The sequence below is a fragment of the Schistocerca americana genome, chromosome X (assembly GCF_021461395.2).
Source record: "Schistocerca americana isolate TAMUIC-IGC-003095 chromosome X, iqSchAmer2.1, whole genome shotgun sequence".
Classification (NCBI taxonomy): Eukaryota; Metazoa; Arthropoda; class Insecta; order Orthoptera; family Acrididae; genus Schistocerca; species Schistocerca americana.
In genome coordinates, this window is record NC_060130.1 from 665,922,560 (window position 1) to 665,947,277 (window position 24,718).

Here is a 24,718-nt window from a genome sequence, read left to right on the forward strand (position 1 = left end):
CAACATTTAAAAGCAAATTAAAAGAATTTCTGAATGACAACTCCTCTTACTCAATAGATGAATCCTTAGATATGAAGTAGTAACTGTAAAAAAAATTAATTAATTATTCTGTCTAAAGAAAACTTACGTTAAAGTGATACATTCCACATCATTACGAAATGTCATATTCATGATCTATGGAACAAGGATTAATGTATGTGTCTGTAAGTTCGCTCTCCCTTCTCCCCCCCCCCCCCCTTTCTTTTTAAAAATATAATCCTGTAGGCTACTAAAAGAAGCGATAAAAAATGCAGAATATTTGACAAGAAGCTTCGGTACACGTGATACTTTGATTGTAATAGGGGGTTCTAACGACATAGACAAACCTCTCGATCTAATGTTGAAGCATGTGGTAGAACCATTGGAACCAATACTCGCTCTAAGTCACAAAATGAATATCATTATCCATCCTATACCCAGGAGATATGATGTTCAAAATTTAAAAAGTAAAATTAATACTGCAAACCTCCACCTGATACAGGCTCTGAATTTAGCTAAACACGCGTACAAAAAAAGAATTGCTGTGAACTTTGAAATAGAGAGACTAGCCAGAAACCACTTCACAACACATGGCTTACACCTAAGAAAATGTGGCAAGGAGATTATCTGCAATAGACTGGCCTTCCTGACAACTATGGGTGACAATAAGAAACCAAAAGTCAGAAACCATAAACAGACACTAATAAGCAACTGGATAAAGACAAACAAGATGGGAAATAAAAAGAGTAATAGTGGCCATACTGTGCAAACTACACTAGACAAATGGGTCACAAGTCACAGAGACGAAACACAAACTCCCTGACCCCTCAAAAAGGCCAGGAGCCTGAAAGGATCAATAATGTGATGGTGAACATTATCGAGACATCCCTCCAAAACGTCAATGTGATGCCTCAACAGTGTGAAGTGCATGTGGATACTTTTCAGGCCCACCTGGAAGATGAGATGGCTGCCAAGGACGACCAACAGAACCAGCACAGCCGCTCAGAAGTCAACATATCTGGAATACAGCACAATTTAAACTAAAGGTCAGTGACACAGTAAATATGACTTTGAGCCCCCTGAGTAAACCCCACTCAGACCCGAAAATCTATTATCACAATGTCCAATCCTTGAGCAACAAAACTGATGACTTAAGCATTTTGCTGACCAGTGAACTCAGTGATATCTCAGTAGTATGCCTAGCAGAGCACTGGCTCTGCACTGATGCGGTTAAGCTAATCTCACTACCCAACTTCAAATTGTGTGAACACTACTCCAGATCAAATGATGGACATGGTGGGGTTGCCATCTTCATTAAACAACACATTGAATACAGCCCACTTCCTACCCTAAAGGAAATAGGAACAGGTGAGATCTTTGAATGTGCAGTCATAAAGCTTACAGATCTAAATCTAATTGTAGCTACAATCTACCATCCCCCCTCCAGTAGTATTAATGATTTTCTGTTACAAATGGACTTGTTTCTATCCAAAATAAGTCAGTGGAAACAGGAGGTGATTATATGTGGTGACTTTAATATAGACTTTCTCACCCACAACAGAAACAGGGAAACATTGATTAACATTGCAAAAACTTATAATCTGCATGGCCTTGTAAACGAGCCCACTAGAATAACACCCACATCCAAGACAGCTCTAGATCAAATTTTTACAAATAGAAATAAACTTAACCCAACTCTAGAAGTATACAATGCAGGATTCAGTGACCACCAAGCTGTCATTCTAAAGGTCGATGTTAGCAAAGATACCTCAAACCCAGTCCCACCTAAAACTTTACGAAGGTTTTTCACCCAAGAGAACTTGAACAAGCTAAATGCCCTCCTTAGTAAAGAAAAGTGGACAGAGATGTACACAGCCAATGATGTTAACATGAAATTCAACATATTTCTTGACAAAATGATCCACCACTTTGAAGAGGCCTTTCCGCAAAAACCAGTAAGAATAAATAATAATAGAAACAAGAGTTGGATTACACCAGCTATACAAATCTCTTGCAAACATAAAAGAATACTCCACATGTTATGTAAACAAAGTAGTGACTTCCCCCCAACTAACAGAATACTATAAAAACTACACATGTATCCTAAGAAGAGTGATAAGACAAGCAAAAAGGATGCAGAATGATGAGTACATTGACAAATCCAGCAATAAAGTAAAAGCAATGTGGAATATCATAAAAAGGGAAAGAGGGGAAATGAAAGCTTCACATTCGAACATAGAAATCAAACTCCACAATGAATCTATATCTAATCCCGAAGTTGTGGTGAACTCAATCAACAATTTCTTTACAAGCATAGCTGAAAAACTGGTCCAAAATAATCCTAACACAAATTACCAACCAGCAAACCAAAAATATCACACATGTGCAGAGTCAATTTTCATCACCAAAGTCACTGAAAATGATGTTGCAAAAGCCCTCAGAGAGTTAAAAAATTCATATTCAGCTGGAATTGATGGTATCCCAGCAGCTGTAATCAAAAATTGTGAACACACAATTGCTGAACCATTAACTCACCTCTGTGACTGTTCTCTCCAGGCAGGTATCTTCCCTGAAGCTCTGAAACTTTCTAAAGTAATTCCTGTCTTCAAAAAAGGTGATAATAAAGATATGAATAACTAGAGGCCTATCTCAATCTCATCCTGCTTTTCTAAAGTTTTTGAAAAAATAATGTCCAAAAAATGATGGACTTCATTGAAAAAAAAAAAGATTTACTAAGTTTAGCTCAACATGGGTTCAGAAGCAACAAATCTACTGAAACTGCAGTATATGATTGCATAAATACGCTTTTAGAACTGTTAGATAGAAAACAACCCATAGCAGGCATATTTCTGGATCTGTCAAAGGCTTTTGACACTGTTGACTACAAAATATTACTGGAAAAATTAGAACACTACGGTATCAGAGGAATTGCAAACAACTGGATTGCTACATTCCTAACCAATCGGATGCAGAGTGTCAGCATGAAATATACTAATAGACAAAGCAACTCAATAACTGAAATACTATCAAGTAATAAAACTGTAAAGCAAGGTGTTCCACAGGGCTCAGTATTGGGACCCCTACTTTTCCTCCTGTATATTAATGACTTGAGCCTGAATGTTGCTGCACACAAAACAATAACATTTGCTTATGACACAACTGTACTCCTCAAAGGGGAGAATACAGAGGCTGTGCAAAAAGCTGTGAACTTGGCTACTGATCAACTCAGCAACTGGGCAAAAATCAACAGATTAACTATCAACACCAAAAAGACAGCTTCCATGAACTTCCACACAACACAAAATGCAAATTCCTCTCAGCCATCTGTCACTATAAATAACCAGTCAATAGATACCGACACTGTTTTCAAATTCCTAGGTCTGTGGGTTCAAGATAACCTGAAATGGAATACACATACAGGAAAGCTAAATGCCAGGATTTGTACTGGCTGTTATGCATTGAGTGTACTGAAAACATGTGCTAGCCTGAAAACATTAACCAGTGCATACTACATTTATATACAAGCCCACCTAAAATATGGTGTAATATTCTGGGGAAATGCTCCAACTGCTCTGAGCACATTCAGAATCCAGAAGAGAGCAATGAAGATTATTACTGGGAGCAAACCCAGAGACTCCTGCAAACCCATCTTCAGAAAGTTGGAAATCCTTACACTGCCTTGCCTCTACATTCTTGAGACTCTAAAATTCTTAAGAAAACACATAGTGCCAACTGACCCCAGAGTCGTAAAAAATAGTGAAATACATGAACACCACACCAGGAAAAACGCAAGCCTGTATGTTATACGTACAAACACTCAACTGTGTAAAAAGGGAGTTTTCCACACGGGCCTCCAACTGTTCAACAATCTTCCCACTAGTATTAAGTCCATCGAAGACAACATAAAATTTAGCAAAGCTGTGAGGTCATATTTGTTGTGTCACTGTTTTTACTCTGTAAATGAATACTTAGAACAATAATCTTGCTGTTTGTGTTAAATTGAAAACATTGAGCAATATAATAGATTAGGATACTTTAGGCTTACGTTAATACATGTTAACAATGTTAAATGATATTTTCCGACATCTGCAACACACTGTGTACCATCAGATCACATGGAATAAATAAATAAATAAATACTCTCTACTGGAATTCAGAAACTTCTCTACGAACACTTGATGTGTTTCAGAAAACAAATGAGAACAAATATAGGCACCAACTATAGATATTTTCTTCTGTATTCAATAAGGAATTTTACACAAGCACAATTGCACTCATAATACCTCACTGCAATGAAGTGTATACTGCAGTGACCTGTAACCATCTGACAAAGTGCAGCAACAATCAGTGGAAAAACATACATCCACTAGTTGTGCCAGTCTCATAAATAATACCAGGCAGCAGTTTCTTTATGGGTTTGATTTTATGATGCTCACTCTGCACATTGGCAAAATAAACAAGAAAATCAGTACCCGCTATCAGCAACTTATTACGTGTTTCAATTTGCAATACGGGTTGTCATTAAATGTACTGAGACAGAAGTCATCTGAAGAAGATATACTGCACTCAAACTACTTACCACAAAAGATGAAGCAAATAGTAAAATTATAACAGACATTCGTAAACTTATTTACACATTTATTTCATCCTGGCAATGTTACACCCTTCACACCGGTACATAAATAGTGCATCCCTTCCATAACTAATAAAGTTGCTAACAGATTTTACATTACATACAAGAACATAGTACCACACAGGCTGCCAATAACAAATTTTAGCTGGCCCCTGGGTGGAAGATGCTGGGAGCTGAAGCTTGCGATCAGCTACGAGCTGATTGGCTGCTGAGACAAGCCTGCCTACTCCTCCTCCTAGAGCAGCCAGCTTATAGTTTATAAAATAAACTTACATGTAATGGATTAATGTGTCACAGAAATGACACAAGTGAGTTGTTAAGAGACCACATACAAAGTATTTGCTCATTTCTGTAAATAACATTAGCAATCACTAAACACAACACTGCATACGGATCAACAGTATATTTACAACAGTTACACCACACAACACTGCTATGTAGCTAATGTTGGCAATAACCATAGATACTACAGAGTGGCATGAAGTCAGCAGACTTACAGTGATCACAGAGGGGCCAAGTAAAAGTGTGTGACCAGCACAATATGTATATCTAGCCAACAGTAGCAACCCAACATTCAAAATGGCTCTGAGCACTATGGGACTTAACATCTGTGGTCATCAGTCCCCTATAACTTAGAACTACTTAAACCTAACTAACCTAAGGACATCACACACATCCATGCCCGAGGCAGGATTCGAACCTGCGACCGTAGCAGTCGCGCGATTCCGGACTGAGCGCCTAGAACCGCTAGACCACCGCGGCCGGCTGCACCCCAACATTCTTCAGACCAATAGGCAACATGGGAAAACTATGCAAAATTATATTTACCAACATTGACACATTACACAGAAGGATCCCTATTATATGTTGCATAAATAAACTGACAAGCAAATCTTTCTCAGTATGCAAATTGCCTAATGTGGTGCCCTCCCACAACAAAAAAGTGAAGTGTACTTACTTTCAATGATCTGACAGGATAGAACTGCATCTGAGAAATCCAAAATTGCAGACAGATCAATTTCACAACAAACTTATTTCTCATTGACATTTTGAGGTGTGGAAGGGGGTGGGGGGGAAACAACACAAAAAGCTGCTGCTGCTTTTTTCCCCTAGTCAGACAATGCAGTGAAAAAAAAAAGCAGTTGCAATGCAAATAATTTATTAAAAGAAAAATAGCTTTCACAAGATAGACTAGTATGGAGAGCTAAAGCAAACTAGCCTTTGGACTGATAACACAAAACTGTATTATTGCAGTGAATAATTTTCAAAAGGCGCTAACACACACTCCAAATCACCAGTCTGAGTGTTGACACAAACAGCTGAAAAGAGGAAATTAAAGTGAACACTAATTATGTACTACAATAAGCTAATGTCATTTTTGACATCAGAGGAAGGCTACTGTGAAAGTGTGCCTGTTATTCCTCTCCTCTCCCCCCACCCCCCCCCCCACATAAATAAAAATTAAATACATACTGATTAACTGATGTATAGTGTAATCCAGGTTCCAGACTGGGTTGGAAGGGGATAACTTGGTTGACAGGTGGCGAAGCCAAGAAATATGTACATGAAATAAAGTTTGATGCAGCACATGTATATGTTCACCAAGTATTTAACAAACTTTTCTTTACAAAAGCAACCTGCAAAGTAAACTGAGAAAAGCTGTATTACATAACAGACAAATCCCCAACCAGTATCTTTGTGCTTATTACATAAAAATAGAATTTCAAACTATGAAAAATTCCAGGTTACTGGGTAGGAGACACCACACAGCCCAAAATCTGTAGGAGGAGGATGAGATTAGTGTTTAACATTCCTGTCAACAATGAGGATATCAGAGACAGAGCACATGCTCATATTAGGGAAAGAAATGGGTTGTGCCCTTAAAGGAACCATTCTGGCATTTGCCTGAAGCAATTTCACAGAAATTGCTACATCATCATTACCAGGATTTCAGGAGTTTTGAATTATTTATTGAAATTTAACATCTACACATAAACAATAATTTATCAAACATACACCACCAACATCGCCAATATATACATATGTTTTTCCAACTAATTACTCAAGATATTATGTGATAACACTGTTTTTAGTCTGTCAATCCGTTACACCCACTCACAAAGTAAAAACGAGTTCACCTTCACTAGCTCATTCATTCACATGCTTCCTCCCACCACTGAATTGAAACTATTACGGTACATGCTCAACGAAAAATTATGGGGGCTTCTGGATGGAAACCATGTTCCTTGCAATTATTATCTTCAAATCTAAATGAAGTCCACAAGTAATCAACCGGACGGTTTGCAAGGACATCAACACTCGGTACGCATATTTTTGAATGTTTACATATAATATCACTCCATATACTAATACCATGGCTTTCACAACCGAAATAAGATGCCCAAGGCCGTGAAGACGATACTCCTGACCTGCTGCTGTCGACAGACACTTGCTGATCTTCTTCCAACATATTGTCCACAACTGCAACTGTATCTAAATCCACGTATTTCGATGGTACATATATATCCTGGATCAAGTTGTCTCCTACATATAAACATCTGGGATTTTGTTTTCCTACAGTTTTGGAGAAAACTTGTCTCAGTTCCTTCCAGTTGCCCTGACTGTAAACTTTATTCAATTGCAGATCATTTACAGTCACAGATACAGTTTCCTTACCATCTTCAGTTGCGACAAATTCTCTTGAGGCTGTAAAAAATCCAGGCTTCCTGGCGAAACAAATGACTATGTCGAATAATTCGACCCACATTTCGCCTAAAGAATTCCGTGCCACAAATGATGCAAAATCGACATTTGAACCCGTTAATAAAAACGTTCTTGCTTGTTTCTTCAGACTTTTCAGCCAAGATGTTACGTTATCACTGCATCGGTAAATATATTGTTCAGGAGCCGTTTTCATTGAAGGAAAGTAACCGCCAGTATCCGTACTAAAGTGTTCTCTTTGATACATGAAATATAAACCGTCTAGCACATCAGGCCAAACATTATACTTATCTAGTTCTCGTCCTTCTTTTTCATCTAATGTATCTATTATGCGGGCAAATGCAAGGGAGGCAGGCATATCAAAGCTATCCAAAACAGTTCTTAATTTGAGCGACAGTGGACCATTCCATGCACCGAGTATGTCCTCGTAAAATTCCCCAGCCAATTTCCACATTCTGTCTTGTCCATAATATTCGATTATTTCATTGTTGGTCAACATTCTGGTACCGTGGCATGCCCGAAGAACTTTCCCACCCTTGCCGATTTGTAAAAGATTACCTTTATCAAAATCAATCATCACACCTTTCCTAATGTAATTGAAGTCATCATCAACAGGTTTGAATAAGTGCTTTTCGGGGTAACCCTTGCTGTCGACAAGAAATTTCGACAAGATATCATACTCCATTTTCATCATATTCTCTACATTGTATTTACACAGCGTATTGTCTAAATCAAAACCAATCCAATCATAATCTGTGAACTTGAAACATTTGTGTTGCGTCATTTTAGATGCGCTCATACGTCCGTTAGAAAATGTGTCACAAATATGTGTGCCAAAACGTTTGTAGTTACTAACTGAAACCACGTAAGGCAGTACTGCTTCCTGTGTTTGTTGACTTCTGTTCTTGACACAATGAAACCGACAACCTGCTACAAGTACTGAAAACACTCTACTAATCTTCAGGAAAACTTCACTATTGAACATAACCATAGTCGATGAAAATTGTTTTCTTCACGCATATGTGGATCAACATACATCGATTCATTAATTAGCATTCCACAACATATAATACAGCAAACACTATCCACAATCACTCGTTGCACAACTTCTCACAGCGCTCCAAAGTTCAAATAATCAAAGCATATAATACCAAGATAAAAAATACACCATCTGGAGAATTGTGCATATGAAAATCTTTGCCGTCACCAACTCTATGGCACGCAACGATCTTTCTGCGCAAACTTCAGCGCACATCAAATGTACGTAAACAAAAAATTGCGTATGGACCCAAGATTTGCTCAGACGTAATATGTGCGCATGGCTGGAAGCTTTAGAAATTTTTCTCAAACTCATGGGCTCAAATCACATTTGTGTGCAAGACCGAGACTCGAATTCGAGAGTGCTAGTCTTGCATGGTTCTCAGAAGAGATTCTGTGAAGTTAGGAAGGTAGGAGACTAGGTACTAGGGAAAGGAAAGCTATGAGGAGAGGTCGTGAGTCGTGCTCGGGTAGCTCAGTTGGTAGAGCACTTGCCTGCTAAAGGCAAAGGTCCTGATTTCGAGTTTCGGTCCAGCATACAATTTTAATCTTCCAGGAAGTTTCAGTCAGTGCACACTCGGCTGTAGAGTGAAAATTCATCCTGGAGTCACATCTGCACAAACGTTCGTGTGGACAGGAGATCGCCACAGATCGGGAGCATGAAACGTGTTTGAGTCAGCTGTGTGTTCAATTTGTCTCTCTTTATTGCATATTGCTTCCCAGGTCACTTAGCTATAGTTAGGCGTCAGACCTGCCCGAAATCGCTCTGCATATTTTGAATGCCGTTATGTCGATAATACAGACATAGCCCATTCAAGAGTACCACAAATTTTGTGCATATGTGACACAGACATCTTAGCGCTTTTTCGTGGAATATCTATTATTAACTTGGTTTAAAGCTTTGAAGTGCACGGGTGTTTCACTTTTTGCTACAAATATCACAGCCCATATATTGCATTTTTGGTGTAAGGAAAAGAAATGATAGCCATCACTATTTTTAAACGTTTCGTAGCGCACTTTGTATCACCATCGTTTAATGTCATTTATAATGTTCAGTCATTTATTGATAATGTTTTGCCTACCTTTTATGTATATTCTGTCATTACTTATGTTTATTTCTGATTTTGTGCCGAATTTTAACCATTTCTATACATGAAATACAATGTGTGAAGATCTTGTATGAGTTACGAATGCATTATAGGGTTGATAGTATTGTGACGACATAATAGGAAAAGCTGGAGGGAAGCATGCCAATGAGAAAGGTGTAAGACGTGTTAAGATGTTGGCAACTCAGGACAAAATTCGAGTCAGTATTAGTCCATCATGGTGAACACATCTTGGTTCTGTACAGCCACATGGAAATTTTGTCTCGAATGTACTCTGGTGGTAAAAATATGGAATGTTTACACTGAGTTCTATGGTAGTTACCAATTACAAGAAGTCATGTGCAAGCATTGTAAATGCTGAGGTTAAAATTACATAATATTTACCAATACCAACGTAGTAGTTTGCATCATCACCTCAAGGCAATGTACTATTTTTTTTAGTGTTGTAAAATCGGTATTTATTGTGAGTTCTTTTATCAATATAGTTTAATTTATGTGTGCCTACAGACTGTTATTGATCAAGTTCATGCTACCTGTCATAGGTTCCTGGTCCATGTCCTAAAATTTACCATAGTATCATAATAATTATAAAGAGAAAACTGTCTTATTTTCTCTAGAAAGACTGCCAGAACTTGTGATGTATTGGAAAATAATCTAATACCATAGTTTAAGAGGGATCCAAATTTGCCTGTTGTGCAATGTAATATAATGAGACTTTAATGAGAAGTTAACCAATAATGTAAAAGTAACTTTATTTTAACAATATTATTTAAATAACATTGAAAATAAATAACGAAATTTTTTGTCCAGCACTTTATTGTTTCCAAAGTGTGTCAAGTGTGTTCATTTGTGTGTAATTGTCTTTATAGGATAATTATGAAAACTGTGGGGCTGCAGATTACTTCCTTTGGTTATTACAAATGTTTCTTAGTTCAGAAGGATATAGAATTTTTTCATAAGTGATTTGCTGGTGAAAAGGTGCCCCATAGTGAAGCATGTAATAAATTTTACATGCAAAAGTTGGTGAAAAAGTTTTCTCAGGAAATAGCTAATGCAGACAGTTAAGCAGTTATTGAAATTTTGGGTTCAATTATTACAATTTATTTACCAATTAAAAAGTATGTGAAAATGGGACAGGCGACCATAATTTTACATTGCTATTACACGAAATTACAGATGCCTCTGTCCTTATGGAAAGATTTGCAATTTTACGCTGATTATGATAAGTTTTTGGAGAAGAATAATTAACCTTGATTTCAACTGCATAAATTAACCATTAGTTACGTGCTCATTGCCAAACTCTCTGTAAAATAATTGTTCATACAACTTGTATAGGTTTGTGTGTGAGGGTTATTATAATTTGATTGCATTGTCAACCAACCATTTCAGGGAATCGTGGCACACGCCAACATACTTATGTAAAGCGGTTTGAACACATTTTGAAATATTTTTATTTTCTGTAACCACATTTTGAATCCTTGTTAATCATTACACAGACTGAAATATCACTCGCACATAATCATTCTCCACATTACAAATACTGGTAGTATAGCTTCCTATTGTGGTTGTTTTAAAATAGGAATAACAGCTTGGAAATCTGTATAAATATAGTAAATGTCTCTGACTAACACATGTAATTGTTTTGTGTTGAAGAACATTGCTTGTAATATGCATACATTCAACAGACAAACTGGTAGTGTGCTCCCACACTGTCTGTTCCTTAATCATTTCCATAGTTGTTGATGATTTTACAGTTTTCCCAAATGTATGCAAATCAGTGAGGGTCTCACATACTTTAAGCCTTCAATGATGAGGATTATTTCTTATTAGAAATTGAACATTTGTTACTATTTTTCAGTGAACAGCATTAATTATGAACTAGAAATGTGTTAAAAATGTTATCAGTATTTAGTAAGGAATTAGGGGTATGTGACTTGTTAGTCAAACACATCCTTTCTAGTATGAGCATTATATTGAGTCAAAAGAAGATTCTACATGACATGGATTTATTTCAAAATTATTATATACACTTTTACAAGGATTGTGGCTGTTAGTATTTAATAATGCACTTTTTGGTAGTCCAAATAACATTACTAAAGCATTAAATTAAATCATAACAAAAATATTAATGCATTGTATAGAACGAATTATGGAAATTCATGCACAATCCTACATCACATTTTACAGATGTGGTTATAAAGCTGTGGTGACATAATTAATTGAACACTAAAGACATTCGCTGAAGGAATACGCTGTGCTATATCTTCTTCACTATCGTCTTTGGCTTCCCACCTTTCGTCTTCCTCACATGTGGCTGATATTTTTTTATATTGTCTCGTATTACATGCTTTTTCGTGTACACAGCAATCAATTGTAGTATTTTACCTGTAGCAATTATATACTGTTATTATTGTGACAGAGTAGCCACAAGTGATGACCCAGTGAAAAGCTATGGCTAATGAGAAGCCCATGAAGTTTTAACCTACAATGGCAGTTACAACAGACTGTCTCACTGGATCAGTTGTTGAATGAATTGAAAAGAGCGACTACCAATCTTGGTTCTCAAATGCTTCGAATCGAAGGACATTCGCCAGAACCTTTGGGTTTTGTGCAACCCTTGAACATTTTACCAGTTGGCTGTATAGTGTCTTCTATGCTGTGTAGGAAATTCTTAATACCACAACCTCTGAACCTGTGGTTGAAAATGCTGGAATTTTCGTTTACACCCTATGGCATTTTTGATGATTCAGTTTACGCATATCGTTGGTGCTTTTGACGCTCAGACTTTCCTGTCATTGTCAGACATTATTCATGTTACCCATGATATATGTAAATATCAACACACCAAGGAACCTGTGCTGCATTGTGTATGAGAGTTAAGAGAAATATGCATACAACAGGTCTTAAATCCCTATCAAAGGTTTGGCGTTACCTTCAAACTTTAGTTACAGAAGCTGAAGTTTCAGAATCGACCCTATGACATGTATGATTTAATCAATTAACATTCACAGTTAAAAGTCCAATGATTTCCATTAACTGTGAGGACTTAGATTTGCAGTTGACTGTTGCTGAGAATGTTTTTTTTTTTACAATAGTACTTCACAAAATGCCTATTCAAGTGTGGCCTATCGAACTGGATATGGTGTTGGAGCAATTGTCTGACCTGATGCTGCTAGAGTTCAGCAGCTTCTGCTACTATAACTGATCTGTGTGCTGCAGCAAGACATCATCATACTCCAGTGGCAGCACAAGAAACTCACAAACAAAACGTTGCTTCACACGTGCTCAGATGACAACACCCACCACAAACTAACTTCAGATTGGTGTTGGTAACACACATATTTCCGAACTTAAGCAAGGAAATGCATCTTCCTTTGCACTTGTGAATGACAACAGTGACCAGGTTTAATCACATCAAGCCGCTGCTACAAGAAGACACGCCTACCCTTCAACAATCACAAAAGTGATGTTTGTAGCTCTTTGCAACTTTCAGATCACTTCGCCAAAAAACGTGACCTACAAACAGCCGTTACCAAATCAGCCAATTGATCTGTCTTCATACATAGCACTAGCAATGTAAACACCCATGAAATTCTGGACTGACAAAATTCCATATACTTTTTGTGGACAGTGCCGATTATACACCTCAGACACTTGTGTTTCAAGCACATAAATTGTTGACTCAGTATGAGATGTTGGCGTACAACCAGTGAATCAGGACAATCCTAAACAGACTCTTGGTTTACAGCTGCTAATGACTCCAACATCCTATAGTTTTAAACCTACACTGTGAAGGTAGAACACAGTTTATGATCACTAGCACTGCAGTAATGCAGAGACTGATAGAACAAACAGGCAGGTCCTGAAGTCGATAACACTGGAGTTCACAGAGGGACAGTTAACCAAAAACAAGTCCAGAGTGTAGCATAGTTGTCTTAGGCATTTACAACAGTCCAGGAAACAATCCAAATCACAAACGTCATAAAAGCAAGGTCAAAACTCTACTCTTCAATGGCTCATAACTAAAGGGTTCAGAGACTAGCAATAGGGTTACTGGCAAGTGTCAGATCATGGTATTTATAGAGATTTTCATGTCAATGGATGGCTCCATATAACATACTTACCACGGTAGCACCTTGGGATGGAATATGTAACCTGAGTATTTCTGACCTGTTCTCGATAAGGATACACGAGCTGGGCAGGAATCCAAACCACTAAACCACTCCCTCTTTTAAATGGCATACAGAGCTGGAAATGGCATGGCCTATGCTGACTTCATCAAGGGAGAGGAGAGAGAAAGGAAATGCCTACTATGATTTCATCAAGGAAGAGGAGAGAGAAAGGAAACCCACCAAAGGTTCCTGTGGAAGGTCACCAAAGCAATCAGTCCAGTTGGGTGCTGGTGCAGGCAGTGAGATCACCAACTGATCAATGATTCCGGCGTGCAGCTTGGTTGTGCCTGCAGGGGAGTGTCCGCCTTGTAGGAGATGAGGACAACTATTTGCCTGCAAGAGCACCTGAGTCCATAAGTGTACACATTCCGCTTTTAACCTGTTAGTCAAGCAGGCAAGCCACCACATGTTATCAGCAGAATGGGCAGGCTGCTTTACTTCCATCCAAGCGAAGCTATGCCCAACTCAAGCAGGCTACGGGAATCTTACTTGCCTACCGGTCTTCCCACTGTGCTTATCCATTTAGCAGTTTATTCTGTACACACTTTTTAGTGTCATGAGTAGGGTTCGGAAGTTGATGAAAGTACGTGGGTATCGATGAAATATGTATCCATTTTGGGTTATTGTAGGCCACAAAATGGTGGACTTTATTTGTCCTTCTTTTCCTTTTGGAGTCTTTCAGGCTTGTTTATTTAATACGATATGAATGTTTTTCTCTGCAAATAAAAGCTGTTTCGACAATTACTGGCTATTATCAATTCAGATCATCATCAGGTCACCTCTAATACATGTTTTCTGTAGTAGTGACAACCATCTCTGAAAGACGAAATGCTTTGCTCCTAACAACCTGAGATGTCTATTATACCGCAACGCCAACTGAAGTCTAGTTTCTGTAACCTTAGTGTGTTCCAGCTCGATATAACCACAGTTATACCAATTTTAATTACTTTTTCCAGGTTGTGTATTGCAGGTTGACTGAATTCATTCTAAGTGACCAAAATAGTTCTTTCTAAATTCTCCAAAAGCATTTTACCAAATCTGAAGTTCGTTTTTCTTATTATATTAATCTAAAAAGTACATGTCTGTAAGAATAATCTTTTCTTTCATATTGAGCTCTCTTCACACTATGTTGCATACCATACAAATGTTGTTTTTAATATTCCACTGAGCCATGTATTTTTTCCAGTTTCAGTCAATGTTTACCCTAAATGTAGAAAGCCTATATACTGCCAAATGACCTCAGATACTTAGCACACATTTCCACACACTTGTCCTTTTTCAGAATTTTTATGGAGTGACGAAACTGTTAGTAAGATTTACGAACATGTCGTAACATACTCGAGGTTCCTGAATGAATGTTTAGTAACGTTTAATACAGTTTGTATTGCACTAGACTTGCACTCTGTTTGGAGACTTGTGTATGTTCCTCAATTCTTAATTTCTCCTTAATCTCCTTTAAGTTTATTTTTCATTTTGCTGTTCCCACCGTTATGATAAATGAGCAAGAGTGAAACTCCATATGTAAACATATACCTGGCTAGCCACATTGGATTGATAGAACAGCCTGTTGTCAGTTGCAGCAGGCTGAACAGGTCCTAGAGGGCAGAAGTAATTCCACCTCCATAGATTCTCATTACTGGTCATTCACAACCCCATCTCGACACTGAGCATGAGTGTGGAGTTGTGGCAGTAGCAGGCAGGCTGCTCAGGCTATTGTGCAGGCAACTCCTGGAGTGTGGTTGTTAGTTAGTAAGTTACACTTTCTGTACATCATTTGAAAGACATAGTATTTTTAGTTCTACTCAGGCAACCACACTTAAAAACAGAACCTTTCTCTCTCCTTTTTTTATTGTTTTTTACTGGCTACCAGTGCTTAAGTTGAAATTCGTCAATGGAATAGGAGGAGTTGTTCAGGAGAAATGATTTAAAGTTGGATATAAAACTTGTTTTGCTACCTGTGAGACATTTTAAGTTGTTGGGAAAATTATCAGAACTTTTTGTTGCATCATATTGAACTCCTTTCTAAGACAGTGACAGCTTTAGTAATGGTGTATAAAGCTCATTTTTCCTCTAGCGTTGTGGGTGCAGACATCATTGTTGCATAGATCTCACCCAGTCAACAGCTGAGGGGAAAAGGAGTACAATTCAAATCGTTGCAGGTGAAACTGATTTCAATACCTGACTAGATGCTCTTGGCAGATCACAACCTCAAACCTTTGTCGCTCCCTATTGAAGATGATGACGCATTGGTTCAAATGGTTCAAATGGCTCTGAGCACTATGCGATTTAACTTCTGAGGTCATCAGTCGCCTAGAACTTAGAACTAATTAAACCTAACTAACATAAGGACATCACACACATCCATGCCCGAGGCAGGATTCGAACCTGCGACCGCAGCGGTCGTTCGGTTCCAGACTGTAGAGCCTGGAACCGCACGGCCACTCCGGCCGGCTGACACATTGGGTCCACTCAGGGTTCTGGCTGAAAGTTCGAGCAGGAACCTGTGTAATAATATGGCTGTGCATGCAGGTGGTGGGCTCGCTGTGCCAGGTGTGGCAGTTGATGAGGGTGCCGAGTCTGTGCCTGTTTAAAGTTTCGGCCCAGCTACGTCCATTTATGAGGGTGGACCTTTAGGTGGCGAGAAAGCTAGTGAGGGCTTCTCCAGAGTTGGCTCTTATTATCTTGAGCATCTGCATTTTAAACTTCCTGATCATACACTTGGTTTGCAAAATAGGACATGAGATGGATAATGGTGGTGGCTGAATGCCATTGAGTCTACAAAAATACTGAATTACAGATTCTATGAATCGAGGGCAGTTGCTGCAAACCAGAGTGGAAGATGTACCCTCAATTTCAAATATAATGGACAGGGCACGGACAGTAACTGCTGTGCAACTCCCTGGAATGGCCCACGCAGTCTTTGCCAGGGATTGTAAGGGTGTGGCAAAGGGTTGACAAGCTGTGCTGGGTGTGTTTTATACCGGCGTCAACACCAGGCCAATACACATGACGCCACACTGCTGCCTTCATTCTGCGCATTCCCCACTGTGCAGTGTGGAGGAGCTTCAGTATGCGGTGGGTAGAATGAGGGAGGAATTATCAACCAGCGTTCTGAACTGTTCGTAGCTAAGCAAATGACATTAAGTCTATGGCATAAGCAAAAATAGGTGAGCCATTCCAGGTCGATGCCGTTAGGCATGTGTTCCTGCCAAACTGTGTTCTTTCTTGCAGACTAGCCGTAACACTTCTGCTCTTTGTGTATTTACATTGCTCATAATTATTTTGTTGCGGCGCACCTATCATTAAAATGGCCTCTAACTCGCCTTCTACATCACCCGTGCCTACGGCTCCAGTTGCTGCTAGCTTTGATCTAATGTAGTTTATTCAGTTTCAGGTCCACCAAATGTGGCAGCTGATAATGGCAGACCAGCAGCTCATTATGGCCTAAGTCGCTGCTGCATCAATTCCATCACAACAGTGAGCCACATCTGCGGCACCACCTCTTTGCATCCCATCATTCCGAGCTTTTAATGAACAAAAAGAGGAGATGAACGAGTACTACGCTTAGTTCGATGCTCATTGTGTTGCGTACAATGGATTGCCTCTTAGGCGTCTGTCAATATAGAAAGATTTAAATAATCACAGTCACAGCAAACGTGTTGGGCGAACTTAAGGGAGAGTCCAAAGTCAGTGACTTGCTAGTGTCACAGGAACAAAGTGCAAGTTGCAGTGAAACGTTCTGATTTCTTGTGAATGGGCAGCACGGGAGTTTACTGCCTCACTCAGAAGCTATTTCCGACTAGTAGGCCAGAGTTGCCAGTACTTGAAGATGTAACTTCTGCCCACATGGGGTATTACGAGGATCAGGTACAGATTGCTGCAGCTCGTTACAAGTTTTTTTCGATTGCGGAAAAAGCCAAACCGGACATATCGTCAGTGGATCACTGAAGTTCAGGGCTTGACGAGACAGTGTCGTTTTCAATGTAGCTGTGGACCGTACTATAGTGACTCAATGATTCGTGATGCACTTACATACAATGCGCCAGGCAGTAGGATTCATGAACAAATACACAAACATTCCGATCTTATTTTGAAACAAGGGTTACAAATCATTAAACATCTGGACTAATTTGATAGTGTCATGCAATATTTTGAGGTAGCTCCCATCTGCAGTGTAACGCAAAGTGACAAACAGTTACGGCCTTGCAACTGACCATCACGTTCAAACAGGCCACTGCACTGTAGACAGAGTAAATAAGTGTCAATGCGTGTGTCTGCTGTGAAATCATGTCTCCGTTGCTTTTCCACGCATAAAAGACAAAAATTGTCCTTCGCAGAACGTTACTTGCTTTACTTTTGGGAAGCCAGATCATGTACAGCCTGTGTACTTGCAACAGAAAAAGAATACCCACGCTCGCTCTCGTAAGCGCAGAACGCCTTCTCACTCACTGAAAGTCATTTGTCCTAGACCGGCTACTGGTCTTAGTAATAATCAAATTCAGGTATGTGCTTTCATCCCACCCAAGTGCTGTGCAACGTCAGTCAAACAAACTGTTTGTGAACTTAGTCATTTCCGGACGCTGTGTATGACTTGGTTAGACACTGGAGCGTCCATTACATTGCTTAATCGTGCCACTTATGAACAGTTGGGCTCGCCATAGTTGACAATATCTTGCACCCAACTTACTGTGTATAACAATCAGGACACTCCTGTGCTTGGTACATTTGGTTACCACATTCCGGTCTCACACCAGAACAGTGACATTTACGATTTTGCTTTCGCGTGACTGTGAGAATATTTTTGGGTTAGATCCATTTGATTTCTTCTGTCTTCGTATTCAGGACAATGTACTTTCTGTTTCTACTTGCAACCCAATAGACAGTGTTACTCAACCGATTGCGGAGTTTCCTGATTTATTTTGTGAAGGACTTGGCAGGACAAATAATTTTGCGGTGCACGTTACAATGAAGGACAATGCGCAGCTTTTATGGACATGTCCCATCCCTCATGCACTCAGAGACAATGTTGCAAGTGAACTTAAAGAATGGCAAGACAATGGTCTTATTGCTCTTATCCAGACTAGCCAATGGGGTTCCCCCTTAGTAATCTTACCAAAACCTTCTGGGAAACTTCGTCTTTGTGTTAACTTTAAATCCACTGTGAATCCACAAACAAAAATTGATACTTATTCGTCACCTTGCCCTGAGGAATTAATGGACAGGCCTTGTGCAGGACGCTGTTTTTCAAAAATAGACTTATACGATGGGTAGTCGCAAATTCCGCTAGATGAGGAGTGTCAGACAATGTTTGTGGGCCGGCCGTGGTGGCCAAGCGGTTCTAGGCGCTTCAGTCTGGAACCGCGCGACCGCTACGGTCACAGGTTCGAATCCTGCCTCGGGCGTGGATGTGTGTGTTGTCCTTAGGTTAGTTAGGTTTAAGTAGTTCTAAGTTCTAGGGGACTGATGACCTCAGATGTTAAGTCCCATAGTGCTCAGAGCCATTTGAACCATTTGAATGTTTGTGGTCAACACGCATTTCGGGTTGTTCAAATTTTTGCGCTTACCATTTGGCAGCGCTTCCGCATCTTGAATATTCCAACGCTACTTGGAACAGCTTACTGCAAAAATTCCATTCTGTTCAAATTACTTGGACGATGTTGTGGTGTCACGACGTACACTGGAGGAACATATCAGAAACGTTCGCATGTTTTTGCAAGTACTTTCAGCTGTGGGTCTGAAGTGTCGCCAGGACAAAGGCGCCTTTTTTCAGACTGAAATTCAGTAAGACCATGTTCTTCGTAGGCAAGGTGTTCATCCCCTTCACTCACGTTTGCTAACCACCCAGAACCTCCCTGCCCTATGGAACGTGACGGAATGGCAATCAGTTTGCGAGGAGTTTACACATTATATCCGGTTTATACCCGACACGGCCCAGATCGCAACTCCGTTACATCATTTACGCCGCCAGAATGTACCTTTTGTTTGGACCAAAGAGTGTGCATTCTATAAACTTAAAAATACCTTGTTGACTGACAGATGCCTTGTTCATTTCGGTCCCACTAAGCCTGTGGTTTTGGCAGTGGACGTTTCTTTGTATGAAATTGGAGCTGTGCTCTCCACAGATTTTCCAGAGGTTTCGGCCGCACCAGGCGCTAGGAGAGAGGAACGATTCTTCGAAATCTGGGCGCTTTGATGTATTTAATTCAAGGCCATCAGAGCCAGATTCATGCTTGTCAATTGCGAGATTCTTCTTCAGATTTTCTGTCCCAAGATTCACATCCTACCGGGATCTTGCGGCCGGCGCCGCTGCCCCCGAGGGCTTCTTTGACACCACCTGTGGAATCGATGGAGCTGGACCCATCGCCGTCGCCGCCGCAGCAACTCAACTTCCCAGCGCGTGCCCCAACGCCCTCCGTAGACCCGAAGCCATCGTCGTCGTCGTCTTTGCAGCTGCCCCACCGTCATCGCCGCCCTCTCAGTTTTTTGTTGGAATGGCTTAGGAAGTGGGTGGGCGCCCTTTCAAGGGTTATCTGACCAACGTTCCCATCGAAGCGCAGGACGAATGTCGGGGAGGGGCTGGGGGCTCAACGTCGGCCACAGTTGTGGATGCCTGGCTCCTCACGCCATCCAGCTTCCTGCTTGGCGTTTGGGGGGGGGGGGGGGGGGAGAGTGTACTGTCCTAAAGCATCGACTGCATATCGACCAGCGCACCGCCGCAAAATGGCATCAAGAAGGCGGTGACCGGCACACTAAAGGAAAGAGCGGGCAGTGCCACACCTCCAGGAAGACGGAGTTCAGTGTCCCCTGTCAACGCAAAATGAACCAGCCACCCATCGCTAGTAGGCCCAGTTCGATCATAGACTTCGAGAGCATGAGTACTGAGTAATAGGAAGACGATACTTAGCCTGCGTTCTGTGAGTAGCAATAAGGTGTCAATGTAATTGCATGTAGGAGGCACAGAAAGCCACTTCATGACGAGAAGTTAAGATATGTTCCTTTCTTTTTAGAAATATTCTATTGATTTGAAAGAGTTTTGTACAGATCATTTTGGATTCTTATCACTGGCCATCGCAACTTCTCTTCATCCTTGTTTGTGTCGGTGCTGACTCTCGCAGTAGACAACACACGATTGAGCTCTGGCAATTTTTAGCATATTGCCCAGGGATGGATTAGATGACGCTAAAGCCTTTGCATTCACTTCGCTATTGGTGGTGGGATGTATAATAACATCACGTATTAAGAATTCTGCATATGATGTTCCACAGACCATGCCGTGTAGGGTTGCTTACGTTGATTAACACAGCGATTAAAATTGAGCCTGGTTGCAATGACGTGGGTTTGGTGACTGTAATAGTCAGTTAGCAACCCACAAATATTAGAAGAACTCCCAGTATTTGGGTTCGAGCGTGGGTATAGTTTCTGCATCACTCCATACAGTTTAATACTAGCATACAACAAGAGCACACTGTAACGTTCATGACCCGTTATTTGACTTGCCTTGTAGTAAAAAACAAAGCTACGTAAATAGTCTTCCAAACTCTTGTTTGATTCGTCTAAACAAGGTAAGGACAGAAGGAGAGGCGAGGAAACCGTAGCTGCCGACTGTTGGTTTTGCAGCAGATGTAACAGCAATTCTTGCTGTTCGATTTCTCACCGGTTTTCTTGCTGTTTCTGCAGTTAATGTTGCTGCCGGAAGTCCCACTGCATTTTTTACTGTTTTTGCAGTTGGTGTTGCTGTTGCAGCTGCAACTGCTGCTGCCACAACTTTAGAAACTTGGGATCCATGCTTCACTGGAACAGTTGCACGCGGAGAAAGTTCTCGTCACCACTTTTCTATCCTATTCTACGTAGGTGGATAACTCGCACTGCGGTAACACAGAGATCAGTATAACGTAGGAACAGTTCCTGAGATCGATGACGGTGGAGTTCACGAAGTGAACGGCTAGCCCAAAACAAAGTCAGAGCATAGCAAAGTCGTCTCAGGCGCATACAACAGTCTAGGGAGCATTCCAGATCACGAACGTTAAGTCAGGCGAAGTCTGAACTCTACTGATCAAGACTAGAAGAGAGTGACTGGAAAGTGTCGGACGACAGTATTTACAGGCAACCTGGCGCCAAAAGACGGCTCCGTCTGACATATTTGCCGCGGCGACGATTTGCTCGTGAGTAAGCTGCGGCTGGAGTATTTAGCCCGAGCATCTCTGACCTGTTTTCCATATCAGTTCAAAATGATTCAAATGGCTCTGAGCACTATGGGACTTAACATCTGTGGTCATCAGTCCCCTAGAACTTAGAACTATTTAAACCTAACTAACCTAAGGACATCACACACATCCATGCCCGAGGCAGGATTCGAACCTGCGACCCTAGCAGTCGCGCAGTTCCGGACTGAGCGCCTAGAACCGCGAGACCACCGCGGCCGGCTCCATATCAGTACTGGCAATGAGCGGGAATCCAGATTACTGTCAAATACTAAAGAACCGTGGTTGTGGATCAAGGCTCCAAGAAACCATCACAATGGTTTTACAGAAAACATTCTATATGGTAATTTCCTGTATCACTGTAATACAGACATTTACTTGTGAAGGCACTTACCAGCAAGGGTTGTGAAGCTATTCACGGATGTCTTGACGAACCAAACACCTCTCACACTCTACGTTACACCTCCCCATGTGGTGTGCCGCAACGCAGTGATGTCCACGGCGTTTCTGCACTAGACCATGACGAGCGGTTTAAATTCTAGCAGCTCCAGTCCTCACATTCTCAACTGCAGGCTGGACAATTCTCCTGTTTCAAATTGTGTTTCCTGTGATTTAAACACAAGTTATCGTACCTGAGGGAAGAAAAAACAAAAATTCCTAGTGGGGAATAAAGCGTTAATTTCAAATTTTTTGTGGATTCTAAAACCTAGATGACTGACCAAGTCGAATTACAGAAATTACATGAACGTTTTCCTCCGCCCTAACGTGTATCTACATCACGAGTTTCTGATGCCGCAACTACTAAGGAGTAACCTGCACCTAGTTCTTCTGTCGCGTACACTACAAGGCAACACATTCAGGCTACTCCCAGACCTCCTGTAAATTTCAAGGGTCGCGTACTCCCCCAATTACATTCTCCATCTACAGACGATGCTGCAGTGTCAAACGTTACTGTGACTAAGCGCCATACATGTCGCCCGAGACCTGTGAAGAACCATACCTGTAGCTTGGAGCCTTTTAACGAAACAATACTTACTCTTATCAGACCCTGTCCATATGTCACAGGAGTCGTCGCCAGTCTGTACCAGGGCCAGGCGGCGCACCAGAAATAGCTGTACGTCTCCAGAGCTCTGCTCCGCACAGTTAAATGCTGAAGACAATCGCTGAAGGGTTATAGTGTGTAACGTCTTTTGCCCTGTTGTCTTCGGCTTCCCGCCACGTATCCTACTTCCATGTGGTTGGTGTTTTATGTCGATTCGTTTCGCATGCTTTTGCAGATGCACAATAATAAATTGTAGTATTTAACCTGTAGCAGTTACATACTTTTTACTGTGGATAGTGTACCCACAATGTGATTGAAACATTCATTTGAGTACATTGACAAGAAGAGTTGAAGTGCACTGTGTGTCATCAATGTGTCATGTGATGAATCATGCACTTTGGCGTTCCGATGACTGAGGCCCACAAACAACAGTGCTGAAAGGACGGCGTCACTCCTGTAACACATATCTATCACATACTGGTCGCTCACGACAGCCGATCGAATTTTACATATCAAGATACTTTACAGCATCGATTCTGTACCACACAAGAAGAGAATGTTCCTGATGACCCTGACACATTTTCGAATTTTGTCACACCGAACGTAGAATCCATACTTCTTACGTGTATGGGGATCCGCTGAAGTATTTTTACTATATCTAAATGAGTGTAAACTCACTCTCCGGGTGTGATCTTACGCTTGCTACAACAAATATTGTACCAACAGGCCTCATCTCACTACATCACTTAGGAAAACTTCGAAATAATGTCTTGAAAGCATTGAATATAGTAACAAAGACCATGAGGAGGAGGAGGAGGAGATTAGTGTTTAACGTCCCGTCGACAACGAGGTCATTAGAGACGGAGCGCAAGCTCGGGTTAGGGAAGGACGGGGAAGGAAATCGGCCGTGCCCTTTCAAAGGAACCATCCCGGCATTTGCCTGAAAGGATTTAGGGAAATCACGGAAAACCTAAATCAGGATGGCCGGAGATGGGATTGAACCGTCGTCCTCCCGAATGCAAGTCCAGTGTGCTAACCACTGCTCCACCTCGCTCGGTAACAAAGACCATGAGAATTTGCACCTACAGAAGAGTAAAACGCCCTCACCAGATGCTTTAACGGGGACTACGATGTGGTCACAGAGCTCCAAACAAAATACTCGCAGACTTTGAGAGGATAAAACTGCTACTTTGTATATCAGATTCAACTTTGATTCAGTCTGAGTGGTACGTTCCTACACCGCTTGTTTAATGTTAGTGGTGGCGCTACACCAACAGCCTATGTGACCTAACTTAAAGTGATGGGAAACATGAAACGTATCACCCATGCATGTGTTCTGCTTGGAAACTGAAAATCAAGAGACGCACATTCGTCCTCTTGTGCAGTGGATACTTGTGCTGTGGCTCAAAGAAAAAAAAAAAGAATAGAGTGCGGTAGTATGCTTTTAAAGTTCACCTTAAATTTGTGTGGAATGGATGGTGCCTATTTCACCAACTGTTATGAAATGGTTCTTGTAATCGATTGGCAGTAGTGGTACTTATATTAGCAATGTGAAGTACACACACAATATTGATCATACCGACATCTTCTATGCTATTCAGTTTACACTATACAGCATGATCCACCTGTTCTCAGTGTTGCGATTGTGTGTCACATTGATTGGACAAGCTCTTGATAGGTTGAAATGGACGGAATACATGTTGTTGTTATTCTGTCTCCAGAAACGTATAGGACTTTCCCAGGATTTAGCTGCCAACTAGCGATATAGACATTTGGTTGTGTGCATC

The 24,718-nt window shown here is 40.7% G+C and overlaps 1 protein-coding gene across 1 annotated transcript; it reads right to left on the bottom strand.

Annotated features, from left to right (window-relative positions):
• Window positions 1-6,599: 6,599 nt before the first annotated feature.
• On the bottom strand, window positions 6,600-8,496 carry LOC124555136 (5'-nucleotidase domain-containing protein 1). The gene has a single exon (XM_047128947.1). The coding sequence runs from the start codon at window positions 8,361-8,363 to the stop codon at window positions 6,855-6,857; it is 1,509 nt and encodes a 502-aa protein (XP_046984903.1). The 5' UTR covers window positions 8,364-8,496; the 3' UTR covers window positions 6,600-6,854.
• Window positions 8,497-24,718: the final 16,222 nt, after the last annotated feature.

Coding starts and splice junctions, on each gene's coding strand:
- LOC124555136 (XM_047128947.1), bottom strand. CDS start 8,363: ATGGTTATGTTCAATAGTGAAGTTTTCCTGAAGATTAGTAGAGTGTTT.